Source organism: Mesoplodon mirus, assembly GCF_964341445.2.
Source record: "Mesoplodon mirus genome assembly, chromosome: 17".
Taxonomy (NCBI): Eukaryota; Metazoa; Chordata; class Mammalia; order Artiodactyla; family Ziphiidae; genus Mesoplodon; species Mesoplodon mirus.
Window position 1 is genome coordinate 8,732,456 of NC_138993.1, and position 16,469 is coordinate 8,748,924.

At 41.3% G+C, this 16,469-nt stretch overlaps 1 protein-coding gene across 2 annotated transcripts in view; it reads left to right on the top strand.

Annotated features, from left to right (window-relative positions):
* Positions 1–16,469, top strand: part of FRY (FRY microtubule binding protein) — a 324,059-nt gene that overhangs the window by 260,789 nt on the left and 46,801 nt on the right. For both annotated transcript variants that reach the window (XM_082602261.1, XM_082602262.1), the window contains exons 37-43: positions 4,790–4,940; positions 5,497–5,600; positions 6,371–6,556; positions 8,739–8,937; positions 10,350–10,471; positions 13,314–13,501; positions 14,527–14,621. In XM_082602261.1, coding sequence (XP_082458387.1) covers positions 4,790–4,940; positions 5,497–5,600; positions 6,371–6,556; positions 8,739–8,937; positions 10,350–10,471; positions 13,314–13,501; positions 14,527–14,621 — 1,045 coding nt within the window. The remainder of the gene's footprint in view (positions 1–4,789; positions 4,941–5,496; positions 5,601–6,370; positions 6,557–8,738; positions 8,938–10,349; positions 10,472–13,313; positions 13,502–14,526; positions 14,622–16,469) is intronic.

Consider the following 16,469-nt stretch of genomic DNA (forward strand, 5'->3'; position numbering starts at 1 on the left):
GTTGGGGAAAGGCTAGTAAGAAATTGTCTCATGAGAAAACAAAGGTTTCCATTCAGTTTTTTGACCTGTCGTGGGAGTGGATTTAACCTTTAAGCTTTGTGAGTCAGCTCACCCAGGATAGATTTGTTTTCATACTGAATATCTCAATGGCACAGTCTCAGTGGCCAAGTGAAAACCTTGCCAGACTGGGAGATAAAATTATCACAGAAATTTCATTGTACCTTGGGAAGTTGGAAAAACCAAAAAGGTCGGGCTTCCCTGGTGGCGCAGTGGTTGAGAGTCCGCCTGCCAATGCAGGGGACAGGGGTTCGTGCCCCGGTCCGGGAAGATTCCACATGCCGTGGAGCGGCTGGGCCCGTGAGCCACATCTACTGAGCCTGTGCGTCTGGAGCCTTGCTCTGCAACAAGAGAGGCCGCGATAGTGAGAGGCCCGCACACCGCGATGAAGAGTGGCCCCCGCTCGCCACAACTAGAGAAAGCCCTCGCGCAGAAATGAAGACCCAACACAGGCAAAAATAAATAAATAAATTAATTAAAAAAAAAAAAAAAAAACCAAAAAGGTCAATGCATTCATTAATTTTGTTTAAGCCCTGGACAGGTTGTGTAGATACTCAGAAGGTGATGGGTATTACTTGTTCACAAGTTACAGCAATCCTGGAACCAAAGAACACTCCCAGTGACATTTAGGTATGCTAAGGAAATCGGTAAACTATCTGGTCGAACTTATTTGCCTAGTTTGGTGGAAATCGTAATATGATATCTCATGAGTTAGGTTCATTTTGTAAGTCAGTGCATTGGGCCTTTGTAGTGGTTGTTTTGAGTTGTTTTGTTCTTATGGGAAATGTGCAGAGTGGGGTAAGAGCTTAGCAGTTCTAATGACACCACATTTCAGTTGCCCTTACTTTACTTCTTAATGCAGATATAGATAGGCAATTCCCCGCCATTCAAAATACCAATTGGAGGAATGTCTAAAATCCATATATATTGCCATACTTGGGTTAAGTTTTAACTATGTCCCTATAAAACCTTTTTCTAGAAAGGTCAGTATGAAATTAGGTGGGAAAAAAAAAAGCTATTTGCATTTTCCCTCCTTTCTGTGCCCCATCAAGGGACTCTGCCATCCAGACACCAAACCGTTGAATCTAGGCAGGACCAGATTTTAGAGATGAGGAGAGCATTACCTGAGGAATGGAGCTGTTGGTTCAAGGAAAGTCATTGCTATGCAATATTTGGTAACACAGAATTTGAGGACAGAAAAACTGAATCATGGAAAAGTTAGGCAGCCAAATCCTGACTCCCCCAGAATGTGACAGGCATGATATAACAAAGCAAAGCACTCTGTGACTGTGGATTTTACATTAGGAATATTGTTGCACTTTGGCCAGTTGACTCCTTCAAAGTGTATCCCTTTGTTCTGGGTATACGACCCAGAATTTGGTAGAAAATGCCGTAACAAAGTAACAATCATTTTGAAAATACATCTTCAGAGACCTCTGGTATTAAAACTTCATATTTCTTATGTATTTTAAAGTAGAGAATTTCAGGGGATAATCATAACAAAATAAGCTAATAGTTGTGTCGTTATATAAATTCAGATCACTGACTTTAGGGACAAAAAGAAAAAGTAATAGAAGTATTTATAAAGGGAAAGAAAGACTATTGTGAATGCAGATAAGGCATAAAGAGTAGTCTAGCATTATCATTATGGCCTCTGTTTTACCCAGAAATGTTTATAAATTTGTCATACCAACATAAACAACATTTTAATGGGAAATTTTGGGTACAGAACTTGAAGTTAATTGAGTCAGGTATCAGTAATATTTTTCACAAGGTTACTAATATTAACTAGGGAAATTGCAGTTCACAGAAAAGTAATTTGGGCGCTGAGAGCTCAAATCTTAAATTACTCACTGAAAGAGAAAAATGGAATCAAGCTTCTCAAACAGATCCTCATCACAGAAAGTACATAAACTATATGCTAAGATCCTTTCCCAGGCATTCAAGTACTAGAACTTGACTTTGGCTGTCTTGGATGAAGCAGTGTGTCTAATAAGGCACGAATACCCTCAGGACTTTGGTAACTGGGTCCTCCCAGATGCATGTTTGGTTCCAGCTACCCAATGATGGATACAGAGTATGCCACAAGAGAAGCAAAGGTTAGCAGGCTCAATTCCAAAACCTTATGGCCAGGCGTCTGGTACATGTTAAGGGCAGTTATTTCCTCCCTGAATTCCTGAGGGTATTAGCAAGGGTAAGAAGAGTGAGAAGGGATCAGGAGAGACCTCGTGGCCCAGGGCTTCATGGTGTGGGTTATCCAAAAATAAGGATGATGTGTACCTCCTAAACGTATTTTTTATTAAAAAACCATACCACCTTGAGTAAAATGGACAAGCAAACTGATTTAGACCTGGTCTATAAAGCAGTTTTCTACCAACGTTATGTAAGCTTTTTTTTTTTCCCAGAACTACTTAACATATCTGGATTATTTTCCAAGGCCATATGCTAATGTATGTAACCCCACAGTAAGGATACAACTAGTTAAGTTGGATAGCAGCTGAGTCATAGCAGTTTAGGCCCAACTGTAGAAAGTCAGTTTTAGGTCAACTTAATCCCTCGCAGCACATTTTTGCTGACTGGATATGTATCTGAGAACATCAGAAACGAAAAATAGCATGTCCTTTCCTAACAGAAATCTCACAAGTTTTTGTTTTTTTTTTTTTTAATTCTTCAGTGTCCTCCCATTTTTGCTCCCCTTTCTAGTTTTGTAGAGTAACTAATTATTTAGAAGTGCATTTTGCCACTAACTCACCTTGGACAGTTATTCAAGAAGGTGATTTGCTGAAAGTGATGCATCCTGTAGGTAGTTTACCGAGTGGACTAAGTTGGGTGACTATTATACCTGCTTAAATTTTTTTCTGGGCTAAAAATGTGGCCAAGCACATTTCATGGCACAGAGTGACAGGTTTCTAGTTGCTCATTTGCTTGTGTGTTAGAGTCAAGAGTCACTTTCTGAGGTGACTCCTGATCTTAACCCCTGGAGACTCCCTTAGCTCACATCCCAGGAGAAGTGGGCTGTGCTTGGTTCTAGTCCCTGTCTGGGTTTGGAGCCTCAGTTTTCGCCCTAGGAAGGCATCCCCTCCATCAGCTCTGCTAACTGTTAAGGCCAGCATCCAACACTGGACCAGCAGCATCGAATCAGCTACCTCTCACTACCTTCAAAAGTGCAACCAAGAAAAACTGTATTTTGGAGAAACTGCCTAATGGTGTTATAAAAACATCCTTCCTCTTCATACACTAAAGCCTATCCCAGGATTAAGCCAGCTTGTCTGAAGCCATATGCATGGATCATATCAGGTGGCCCCAAGTACAGTGGCTTGTCTTGAATGCCACTGGCCTATGTTGAGAGTGTTATAAAAAATAACTCCATGAAATTTGTCGCTGTGCTTACGTTAAAAATATTTTGTTGAGGAAGTTCATTAATTCATTCAAAATATATATGTACGGATCTCCTACGACGTGCCAGATACTTACTCTATGTACTAGGAACAAAATAGAGAAAGTCCCGCTCTCGGGGAGCTTGTGCTCGAGGCAGAGGAGGGGTAAGCCGTCAGTGCTGGGAAATCTGTGCCGCAGGGGAACTAAAGCAGAGAGAGGGAGAGAAAGTGATTGGGGATGGGGTGGATTTTAAATGGAGTGGTCACAGAAATCCTCTGCGATAAAGTGATACTTGGGCAGAGACTTGCATGAAGTAAAGGAGTGAGCCACACAGCCATCTGGGGAAGAACACTGCAGCTATGGGGTGGACGGTAGGTGGACGGCACCTGGCATGGTCACAGAACAGCAAGAAAGCCAGGGTGACTGGCGTGCAGTGAGCAAAGGGGACAGCAGAAGGGGATAAGCCAAGAAACAGGAGAAAGATCTTATCAGGCCTTAAAGGCCCTGATGGGGATGCTGGATTTCATTTTGAGTTTAAGGGGAACTATTGGCCAGTGGTAAGCAGAGAAAGGGACTCTGAATGAACTTCTGTTTTAAAAGGATGACTCTGCCTGCTCTGCAGAGAATAGACTGTTGAGGGCCAAGTAGGGAAGCAGGGAGAGATGGTGGGAGCTTAGCCTAGGATAGTAGTGATGGAGGTGGTCGTATCCTAGGTTTGTTACGAGGTAGAGCTCACTGAGTATGTGGATGGTAGCAAGTTACTTAACCTTACCGTCCCCTTTATAAAATAGGGATAATAGGTACCCATCATTGGGTTATTAATACGTGAGATGCATAGACCAGTGCCTGGCATAAAGTAAGCACTCGCTATGGTAGTTCAAATGTTGTTACTTTAATTATGACTCTCACCACCATCATGACCATCATGATTAGAAGTTGGCTATGAGACGTAAGGGAGAAGTCAGGGAGGACTCCAAGGCTCCTGTCCTGAGTGAACTGGAAATAAGGAATCGCATTTTACTGAGATGGAGGAGATGAGAGAAAGAGCGAGTTGTCACAGTGATGGGAATTCACGTGATTTAATGTTTTTCTTTTTATGTATCTATATTTTCATATTTTTAATCACTCTATAATGAATAACCATAAATTAGATATCCAAGAAACAAAGAAATGAAAGAAACTGAATCAAGTAATTCCAACCCATTTGATCATATAATTTCATACTCACCAAATGGAATGGTTAGAAAGTTATTTTTACAAGCATGAATTTGTAAGTTTCTAAAAAAGTCAAGTAGGGAACACAAAAACCTCCTCTCCCTGAAACTAAAGCACGCTTGTCTTTCTCACGCTGTAGATGACCCAGTTTCTCCCTATACTGGCTGGCTGTTGACTATTACAGAGACCAAACAACCACAGCCCTTACCCATGCCTTGTACTGGAGGATGCTGGGCCCCCCTGGTGGACTACCTTCCAGAGACCGTCACTCCCCGGGGGCCACTCCATAGGTGAGTAGCATGTACAGGTAGAAGGAAATGATCACTTAACTTTGAATGGATTTTTCTTCCTATGAAAAGAGGGAAAGGTATTCCAGGTCCCATCAAATGAAATGACCTTCGAAATCAGAGGGAACATGCTAACCTGATCGGCAGCTATCAGCATATTGGCAGAGTCTGGTCAGCCATTAACCAGGGTGCAAAGCTGCCTTGTAGCCCTCTGAATTTTTCCTTGATGTCACCTTGGTATGGGTCTTCATTCTGTTATGCTTTGTAGATTGGGAGCAGCTTGAAGAGAGAGCCCTTGTCTTCTGTTTCTCTTCATTCCTCAGCTTTTATTGCCTAGTAACTAGTAGAATCCCCATTATGTGAATTAGCTCAACTGCAGTTTCTTCTCCTCATAGAGCTGTGTGCTGTGTCAGAAGTTAAACTCCATTTCCCTGGAATAAGGGCCTTACATAATTCTTCAACAAGATTTACAAGTTGGATGTAATTGTGACCTAATGACCTATCAGTATATTTTCATCCTCTTCAGAAGTTGCATTAATTTCATCATTTCATTGATTAGGTGCAATATTGCTGTCATTTTTATGACTGAGATGGTGGTGGATCACAGTGTAAGAGAAGATTGGGCTCTTCATCTCCCATTGCTACTCCATGCTGTCTTCTTAGGTAAGACTGAAACCAAGAGGAATTCTAGCCAATAGGGTCAGAAACCTACAGACGTCACCCATAGAGCTTTCCTTTTACATGGACATCCTGCTTTTCCTCATTTCCAAAATATCTAGTCTCTTCCATTTTTCACTTTCTGTGACATCTCTAAAATTCTAGTTGTTCAGTCATTGTTTAAAATTGTACTATCACTACAATATAGAGTGGTACCTTGCCAGTGCTATTTCTATAAAGATATCCAAAACAAGTTGGGCCTCTTTGTGGGTCTTTGGTTCGACGTGATAAATTTTAAGCCATGAGACACAGTCGATGCACAGAGAGAAAGAATGTAGAGCATGGTGGGCCAAGCACTGAGATTTTAAAATACTCAAGTTGTAGAGCGAAAAAACGGGAAGAGGAACCAGCCAGGCAGGGAGACTCAAAAGTTCAGTTAGAGAGAGAGAGAGAAAAAAAATTAGAATCTTTCAGTAACAGGGAGATCCAGGGGAGAGAACATCTCAGGAAAGAGGAATGCTAAGCATGTCAGATGCTATGGAGAGGTCAAGGAAAGTCCGTCTATCAGTGCTTTATGAGAACATTTGATTTAAGGAATAAAACATTTTATTTTGCCTAAGACCAACTTCTTTATGTCGGTAACACAAACAATAATGAAGAAAGCTAAACATTCTTTTAACATGTTCCTCCTGGGTATCTTGGAATCTTTACTATCCCTGGAATCTAAACGAGCTGAAGATTTGTTTATACTAAGAGATTCCACCGTTTTCTTCCAGGTTTGGACCATTACCGGCCTGAAGTCTTTGAACACAGCAAAAAATTGCTTCTTCACCTCTTGATCGCCCTCTCTTGCAACAGCAATTTCCATGCAATCGCTTCCGTGCTCCTGCAGACTCGAGAGATGGGTGAAGCCAAGACTCTAACAGTGCAGCCAGCTTATCAACCTGAGTATCTCTACACAGGTAACAAAAGAAGGAGTGGCAGGGAACCTGAGACAGAGAGAGTCACAAGTATGAGGATAACTCGAGGTGTCACTGGAGCCCAAATTAACTTCTCGGGTGCTATTACCCACCCCCCAGCTTTCTAAGTGGTAAATGACAGGACTGTAAATATGCACCATTTCACTTGATGTGAACTTACCTCTCAAAATCTTTCTTCATTAGTAAATATTTTCAAATATACTTTAAAAATTATTATGATGATTGCTGTTTTCATTAAATATGTTCCTATTGGTCCACTGAAAATTAAAATGTCCATTGACCCAAGAGCATGAGTGTAGAACATCCGTGGAGGAATATACAGAAAACAGTGACCGTCTCCATCACCTCAAGAGCAGGCGTCACCAAGGTGCCCGATGTTTCACTGTGTACCTTCTAGTTCCCTTGAAGGAATCTATTAAATGACTGACTTTTTTCCTGAAGGCACCATTAGTGGAAGTCTATTAAAAATCATTGCTGTTTTGAAACCAAAAATTTCTTCTTAGAAATGAAGACAGAAAGCATTAGCTGAGTCAAAGAAATGACCCTGTTGTGTCCAAGCTACTCATGAAAACTTCCCCAAAAGGGTTGACCAGCGGTTCTCATTGAGAACCAGGACATTTAAAATATCTTAAAATGGTGATGAACTGACAGAGTTCTGGGGCTACTTTTCTTTACCTCGTTATTTTGTACATCACATTGGCACTGGATATGGGCTGGCATTTCGTAAGTCACCACGTACTTCTCTCATTACCTTGAAAAGGAAGGACCTTTTATGCACTCTTGTCCTGGGCCTTGTCTTGTCTTCTGACAGACGTTGAATATTTCTCTGGAAAACAAATCTGAAGTCATTAACTCTGAAATGTAAGGACTACTGACCTCAGTTTAAGCTCTTTATTTTGAACCAAGCTACACCTAATTGAAAGTAATCCATCAATAGCGTCTCAGAGACACAAAACTCTCTTTACTATAGATGATGCTTAATTAAAAGATTCTGAAGACTCTGGCTGTTCTAGCTCCCCAAGGTAGGGATGTATTCCGTTAAGCACATGGCCTTAGAATGAGGAAATTGTAATCTCTGTTAAGCTGTATATCTCTGAATGCATCAGTTTTGTATTCACTATACCACTGATGTGGCATAAAATGGTTTAGAGTGGGGATTTACAAAACCAAACCAAACACAATATACCGTAGGCAAGACCTGGTAAAATGATTGAATCTCTATATAGTACACATGGACTAGGTGTACAAAAACTTTGAGAAGTATCTTCTTTTTATAAACATTTGTTAAATGTTTATTGAACACCCAGTTTCAACTATAGTTGCTTTCAAATCCATGCTAAAAACCTATGTGATAAAAATTATTGTCTTCATCTTATTGCAATAGGAAACTGAGGTACAGGGAAGTTACGTGACTCCCTGAGATTACACATTAAATGGCAGAGATAATACTCAGACCCAGGGCTTCTTACTCCTAATTTAATATATCTGTCAGACACACCAGAGCTATGTACTTTTTATAATTATTAAGTAGGAGAAAAGGAATGGTCGTGTGTATACATTTTCAAACCCACAACCTACCCAGAGATGTAGAATGCTAACTGTAGTATTTACTTATACCATATTTATTTTGCCTACCTTGAGACATATTTTATTAAAATATATTAATATACACACAGTATTCACAATTCTGGGTACTCAAAACTTTACTCAAAACATTATGTATAATCTACTTATCGCTGGTTAGTGTTGATATCCTCAAAAATGGTATCATTTCACGGATTTAACTGGTCTATTACCCAAGAATAATTTACTAACAGCACAGTTAGGTGCACATGCGTAGAGGAACTATTCATCAGCCTGTGCACGTGTGTGAGAATGCACACGCAGACACACACACACACTTCTTTTGTAGAAAGCGTCAGTTAAAACACCAGAGTAGAAAATAGCAGATCACCCTCTATTACCAAATGCTCTCTCGTTTACACAGCAATGCAACTAATCCATAAGCAGGGAAAGAGTGTCCGTCTTATTTAACCATAGCCATAGCCAAAATGAAGCGTTTTTCCCCCCCAAAATTAAATAACTACACACTTCTTTATGCGCACCTCCTGACCTCATTAAGTGCCCGGCCTGCAAATTCCACCTTGACCTTGTCTTCCACCAGGTGGCTTTGACTTCCTGAGAGAGGACCAGTCCTCCCCGGTGCCAGACTCGGGGCTGAGCTCCAGCTCCACCTCCTCCAGCATCAGTCTGGGAGACAGCAGTGGGAACCTCCCGCAGATGACCCAAGAGGCTGAAGATGTGGACGCAGCTGCTGAAACAGACGAGAAGGCAAACAAGCTCATTGAGTTTCTGACCACCAGGTAATGAGGGGTCAGGAGATGGGCTGCTGTTTTCAGGTCAGTCTGTTGGAAAAGGGACATCACTTTAAAACCACAGATGGAAAAGCAAGCCTGGAGTTCTAGCAAAGTCTTCTCTCTGCTAAATTGTGTCTGCTGGAGTCTGTGTACAAGGCAGACACTGGTAGGCACTGTCACAGTTGAGGGACAAGGAGATTTTGTGCCTAAAGACCCTGCAGCAGATGGAGGCGGGAGAAGTAGCTCCCAGAGGTGAGCGTGACTTTCACCATCTATTGGAGCTGCCAGGATCTGGGAGTTGAGACTTGGCAAAGAACATCACTCTGGAAACCAAAGATATTAGCCACGGTCAACCCAGTGGCAGCTGCAGAAAGGACAGCTGTCTGCTCCTGTAGTCCAAATTGTCATTTCTAAATGGAATTCAGAAAGCAGAAACAATAAGGATGCATGATAGGAAAGGGATCAAACTAAGAATAAATAAGAGTCGAGAAAAACTGCGAGCAGTCCTGTTTTTTGCAGGTCTTCTGGCTCTTCTAAGGAACAATTTAACTTGGAAGGCTTCCAAATCTCTAGTCCCCTGAGGTCCGGTATTTGTATAAACGCATGCTTACCTGGGGCATGCTGACCTTCCTCAGTGAGTTAAGTCCTGGAAGTCTAGTCTATATAAATATTTGTTATCTAGTATCTCACATGATTTTTCTTTATTCAACTAATGCATCAAGTAATGCAAAAAATGAAGAGAGAGCATTTTCTTTTTCAATTAATGGTTTAGAGTATTGTGTGCACTCAACTCAATATAGAATTTAATGTACAGGAAGCTCAGGGAGGGGCTGGTGGTGCCTCCATACTAGGTACCTCAGAGACCTGACTCGTTTGTGGAGAAGAAAGGTATTGTCACCACTCACTGCTGTCAGTGTTGGGAAGGGTGTTCTCTAAAATTCTCACCCCTGGATCCATCCCATTCTTACTGTAGAAAACCAAATAGACAACACAGGTTGTATCTTCAGATTGGTGCTACAGTATTTGGCAACCTAATGATGTGATCCTGATAAAAGCATTATCTCTGCAAATTCTAAGACATAGAAATTGAGTCTGTGTCTAAATCTATATTTTATTTAACATTATATCATTTTGTTTAACAAACACATAGCACCTACTATGTGCTAAATAAACACTATCCTGGTGAATTGAGAGGTTTTAATTTTGTGGGTAAAACATAAGAAAAAGTGTGTCTCCATCAATTAGCTAGATGTGTTTTGAGTATGCTCTTAAGCTTTAGAAGACTGAAATTTACCGCCAAATTAATATGTAAAAATTTTTTAAATGTATGTTGTACCTTTGGAGTTAGAACTGTGTATATGGTTTTAAAAATGCAAAATGACAGTTACATTTTTGACATTTTGTGTGTTTTGTTGAAGGGCATTTGGTCCACTTTGGTGCCATGAGGACATCACACCCAAAAATCAGAATTCAAAGAGTGCTGAACAACTCACTAATTTTCTACGTCATGTTGTATCCGTGTTTAGAGATTCCAAATCAGGTACTTCATCCTGTTTCTCCAAATCCCACTTTCAGCATTTTTCTATAATGGAGCTCATTCTCCCCATATAACCACACACTGTGTATGTATTTGTGTGTGGTGGGGTGTGTGTGTAAAATCCTGCATTCGGAAGCAATAGCAAAGGAATATTCATAGAGGATATTGAAGCTTTTTCAGATGTGCCTGAGTGATGGTTAATGTCACATATACTGATACCTGCATTATGCTCTATCACATAATTTCCCCAGTGTCCCTGTTCTCCTTGCTTCATTTACCTTACTAGAATTAAACTGTGCCTATCTTAATTTTATTTAAAGAAGGCCATGAGAAAGAAGTCGTAGTCACTGACTGTCAGACTCAACTGTGAAAACTGTCAGCCTTGCAAACTGTTTTTTTTTTAAAAAAAGAATTTTGTGATAAAATGTTTTCGGCTTTACAAGTATTCGCTGGCAAGTCCTGTGCCAGTGACCACTCAATATTCTGAACACAGTCTGATTCTAATTTAGACAGTAGTACCGTCACAACATTTAAGCTCTTAGCTGCATTCCATTCAGATTCAGCTTGGCCTGGGCTGATATGTGTGTGAAATTTAAATTTGGTTCCTCAGCACGATACAACAGCTATCCCTGCCTTTTTTCACACAGCAGGCTGGCCACAGTAAATAGGGCTCACCACCTCTCCTGGCTGCTCTGATAATGAGCACATTTCACAGTTTGAAACATTCCAGGTTAGCCACATCTCTTTCCATTATCAGAGGATACTTACTAAAAAACAAAAAATACTGTTAAACTGAAATGGGAAAGTTGTTCTAGGAATAGGATTGCCATTTCTTGTTTTGAGTTTCCCCTTTGGAATTTCTTTGAAATATTAAGACTGCTTTTATTGGTATCTCCCCTTAAAAGTCATTTCATAGCCTAAAGGAAGAAATTTATGATGCATGTGAACTCTTCATTTGTGTAACACTCTTGATTGTATGAAGATACTAAAAATGAGAAAATGTATGAATACCTTATATAGCGTATTCTCAGAGGGTATTTCAGGCTGCTTAGAATATTGCATGTCTTTTCACATCTTGCACGAGATACTTTTACCCACCTCAGTTTCCTTGTACATCGCTACTTTCTGCCTGTTTCCAATCCAGCACAATAAAATGTGTTCCTGGAAACACTTGTATTAGTCAGGGCAGCATAGCTGCTATAACAAATACCCCCCAAAGCTCAGAGACCTAACACAAGAGGCTATTTCTGGATCACATAACAGTTCAATGTGGACATTTGGGAGACAGCCTTCCACCTGGTGCTTCAGGGACCCTCTGCCCTGTGGCCCTGTCATCCCCTAGGCTCGGAGGTCTCAGCCCTCTGTGTCCATGGGGCAGGTGAAGGAAGAGAGTGTGTGGAGGATTTTTCGGGAGGAGTTTACATGCTAGCTTTGCATGTGACGTCTAGTGCTTCTTCCTGCATTCCACTGGCCAGAGCTCAGGCACGAGGTCACGCCTGATTTCAAGGAAGGCTGGGAAATGTACGTTCAGTGTAACAGGGAGTAAAGGAAACCTTCTTCTTTTCTCTGCCACCCATTAAATAGCTTTTCCCAAAGGACATCGTCTTAGTGGTGGTGGGACGGGGGAGGATTCTGCAATCCTACTAGTATGGTTCCAGCAATGTGGTTTAAATAAGCTTTTGTTCACTGCCAGGGGACCTAACCCCCATATATTAAGTGGCTTAAGTAGAAAAATATGTTTTGAAAAGCAAAATAAAGATGTAAAAAACTATTTTGAAACATCCGTTCATAGGTTGTGAACTGCCTATATGGGTTTCATCCTGTATTTACTACCCTGAATGTGTCGAAGTCCATTTTCCAGGACCCTTTGTTGACTCTGCAGGAACATTTTCTTATATGGTCTACGTGTCCCTGGGGTGAGACAGCCAAGCAGCAGCTAACAACCGTAACGCTGAATTATCCCTCCTGGTCCTCATTCGTGAGACAATCGAATGTGCCACAGAGCCTCTAGACCATGGAGACAGCTCAAGTCGCCGTTTTCGTCATGTCCTGTGACTCTCGTAGCCTGATTTTCTCCCTGTAAAGAGGGACAGCAAGTGTAGGGTTTAGTGGCCCAGAATTCAGTCATGGACTTTCCCTTTTGCTTTCATTTCTGTCTGATCACCTGGTTTTCTGAGGACTGAGATTACCTTCATGCTGGTGGAAGAACAAGTATTCAGGTGAAAGTTTAAATGATGCCTGCCTTCTCTGCAATGCCTACACCTCCATATCTGCATGTTTATGGACTATTCTGAAGAGCAAAGACTTTGGCCCAGGCCTTGGCTGTGCTTCGCTTTCCTCTGCGTACACAAGTCCTCCAAAAACTTGTTTCTAACAAATTCTCTTATGAAAACAGGAGTGAAAGTATTCTATGTAAAAAGTACAGAAGAACAATGTCAAACAATAGCAGCGTAATAAATAATAATACACTTGTGAGCACATATTATGTATCAGAGACAGTACTAAGCCCTTTTTAAGTTGTTTGATTTTCACAACCCTTCTGAGGTAAATGCTACTATTCACAAGGTAAAGACACGGAAGCAGGCTCACAGAGAATTAGCTTCTTTCCCAGAGTCCCAAATCCCCCATTCAAAGCTAGGACCACCTTGCTCCAGAGCTTCTGACTGTACTCCACGATGCCCCCTTAAGACTGATTCAGACTTGGGTTTTATTTTAAAATGGTTAATTTTTAAATAAGTACCACCAGGAGGTAGCGCTGTGCAGCTAGCCTGCTGTAAACGTGCGGATAACTGGTGTCCGAGGTTTGCAGAGAAGCGGCTGACCTGCTCCCACCCCTGTGCCCTAGGTTTCCACCTGGAGCAGCACCTGAGTGAAGTTGCTCTGCAGACAGCCCTCGCCAGCTCTTCCAGACACTATGCCGGCCGCTCCTTCCAGATATTCCGGGCCCTCAAACAGCCACTGTCAGCACACGCCTTGTCGGACCTTCTCTCGAGGCTGGTGGAGGTGATTGGTGAGCATGGAGATGAGATTCAGGTACGGAAGCAAAGCCCAGGAGCTCACCCTTCTCTCGGCTCAAAGATGGGGCGTTAATAGCTTTCTTTGAGCTTTCTTCCTCTCGCGAAGTATCCCAACCATTTGGATGTGTAAAATTTATTTTTAAATTCTAGAGGTTGACTTTTATTTTTACAAAAATCACTCCAGGGGGCATTGTTCTAGAAATTCAGTGGACGCTTTTATTGAGCCAACAACTGAAATCCTATGGTGACTCTTTGTGTTGTTTGGTCTTTATTGATTTTACTTGGTGGGGGCTGAGGGAGTTGTCTCGTTTTGTCTTTTCTACTAACAACCTAAGATGCGGTTGTGCAACCTGCCCACCCAGAGAAGGGATCGCTATTGTATCTGTGCAAAGCACCACACCTGTCTGTGTGCTTAGCCTTCCATAAACTGGGAAAAGCAAAAGAAATAGTGGGGAGAATAGATGCCACAGGAAGACCCTGTGGACTGGGGACCCCAGAGACCAGGGAGCTGGAAAGCCAGGGGCATTACAAGCTCTGTAGCTTGGACCAAGCCCTTCTTTTCCACCAGAAATGTTCTGCATCTCAGAGGACCTGCACGCCTGTAGACTTCAGCTTCTTTTCCTCCTCCTGGCCATTGGCAGTATGCTATAAAATGCCCTTGGGACACAGCCCTTCTCATCCTTCATCTCTTAATCTCTGGCTTTCAGACGTTGCCACTCTGTATTTCAGATGCCCACCATCCCCCTCAACAAGGGGCCATGCTTGTCCCTTGCCCCTCCCTGTTGGATTTCAAATGAGATTGATCTGTGGAAGACCTCACAGCTAGGGAAATACATCTTCATGATTATCTAACTCCTAAGCCATCTGAATTTCCTAAGTGGCCCTTAAAATTTGTTTGTAGCCTTTGTACATTAAAGTAACCATGACTGTCTAACTTTCAATATTACCATTATTTGAATAGTTTGCTTTGATTAAATGTATCTTCAGGAAGTTAACAATAGTTATAAGCAGTACAGAACGTTGTCTTTGCCTGTTCGGCAGGGTTATGTAATGGAAGCACTCCTTACCTTGGAAGCTGCCGTGGGTAACTTGTCTGACTGCCTGAAGAACAGTGATCTCTTAACTGTGTTATCTCGGTGAGAATCAGTTTAACTTCGTTTTGAAAATCAAATATGCGGTACTGAATATTTGGGAAATGCCTGGACTTTGGGCAATGTCTAAAGAACAAATCCAGTTTTGGAAGTCTGTGTGTGATCCAAGAAAGTACGTATGACATTTCCTTAAGTTAAAAAAAAAGAAGTTACAACACACACACACACACACAGTAGATAAGTATTTTAAAACATCAGCAAGATAGACAATAAATGGGGCTTCCCTGGTGGCGCAGTAGTTGAGAGTCCGCCTGCCAATGCAGGGGACACGGGTTCGTGCCCCGGTCCGGGAAGATCCCACATGCCGCAGAGCGGCTGGGCCCGTGAGCCATGGCTGCTGAGCCTGTGCATGCTCCGCAACGGCAGAGGCCATAACAGTGAGAGGCCCGCGTACCGCAAAAAAAAAAAAAAAAAAAGATAGACAATAAATGTTATTTCTAAATAATACAAATATTAATGATTTTTCATTTCCTGTTTCTTTGAGTATTTTTTCAAATTTTATGTAATTATCCTATTTATTACATTCTATAGAAACAAAGTATTTTATTTTTTAATTTTAAAAAATTTTTTTATTTTGGCCAGCTTCTCATCATGGTGGCTTCTCTGGTTGTGGAGCATGGGCTCTAAGTGCATGGGCTTCAGTAGTTGTGGCATGTGGGCTCAGTAGTTGTGGCACACAGGCTCAGTAGTTATGGCGCATGGGCTTAGTTGCTCCGCAGCATGTGGGATCTTCCTGGACCAGGGCTCGAACCCATGTCCCCTACGTTGACAGGAGGATTCTTAACCACTGCACCACCGGGAAGTCCTATTATTTATTTTTGGCTGCATTGGGCCTTCGCTGCTGCGTGCAGGCTTTCTCTAATTGTGGAGAGTGGGGGCTACTTTCCCTTGCAGTGCATGGGCTTCTCATTGCAGTGGCCTCTCCAGTTGCAGAGCGTGGGCTCTAGGTGCGCGAGCTTCAGTAGTTGTGGCACGTGGGCTCAGTCACTCCGCAGCATGTGGGATCTTCCCAGGCCCTGGATCAAACCCATGTCCCCTGCATTGGCAGGCAGATTCTTAACCACTGTGCCAGCAGGGAAGCCCCAAAGTATTATTTTTTAAATGAATATATACGAAACACAACTGATGGATCACTATAAAGACTGTTGGAATAAATGTTGATTTTACTTGAAGAAATTTCTACCTTAGGATCTTTCTTTTTTTTAATTTTTCAATTCCTTTTGCTCCTGGCAATGTTTAATAGCCCATTTCAAATCATTCACAATTTTGTATTCTGTTCGTGTAATTAAGCTCATCTTGCTTGAAATTCAGTCGGCAATGTTATATCACTTTGAGCTTTGTTTCATTTTTAAGTTGAACATTTTTATGCATACGTAATTTTAGTGCGATTACTAACATCATACATACTTATCTATAGAAACCTACAGATTAATCTAAATCAGTAAAAATTTAGCAAGAATGTTCATAAAGAGTTCTATCTTTTCAGCCTGAAATAGATTTAGAAATCCTTTTTCATAAACGTTTATAAGTGCAAAAATTTTCCTTTGACACAAACATTTACTTTTTTTTCCTAGATATTTCTTTATCTGTTCTTTTTATCAGTCAGTTAATAGAATATTAGCATTTGTACCTATCAGGTACATTTTATTTTGTAATTACTCTTACCCAAATTCAAACAAAAAATAAATGAAAGATCAGTAAACTTTACAGGCAACTGCTTATTTCTTTAACTTTTTGATAAGTGGAAATCAGTATGTGGTTCTGTTGGTGAGGGTTGTTCTGATTAAGTTTTGTTTTTCATAGCTTTATGTTTAAGAATAAGGAAACATATTC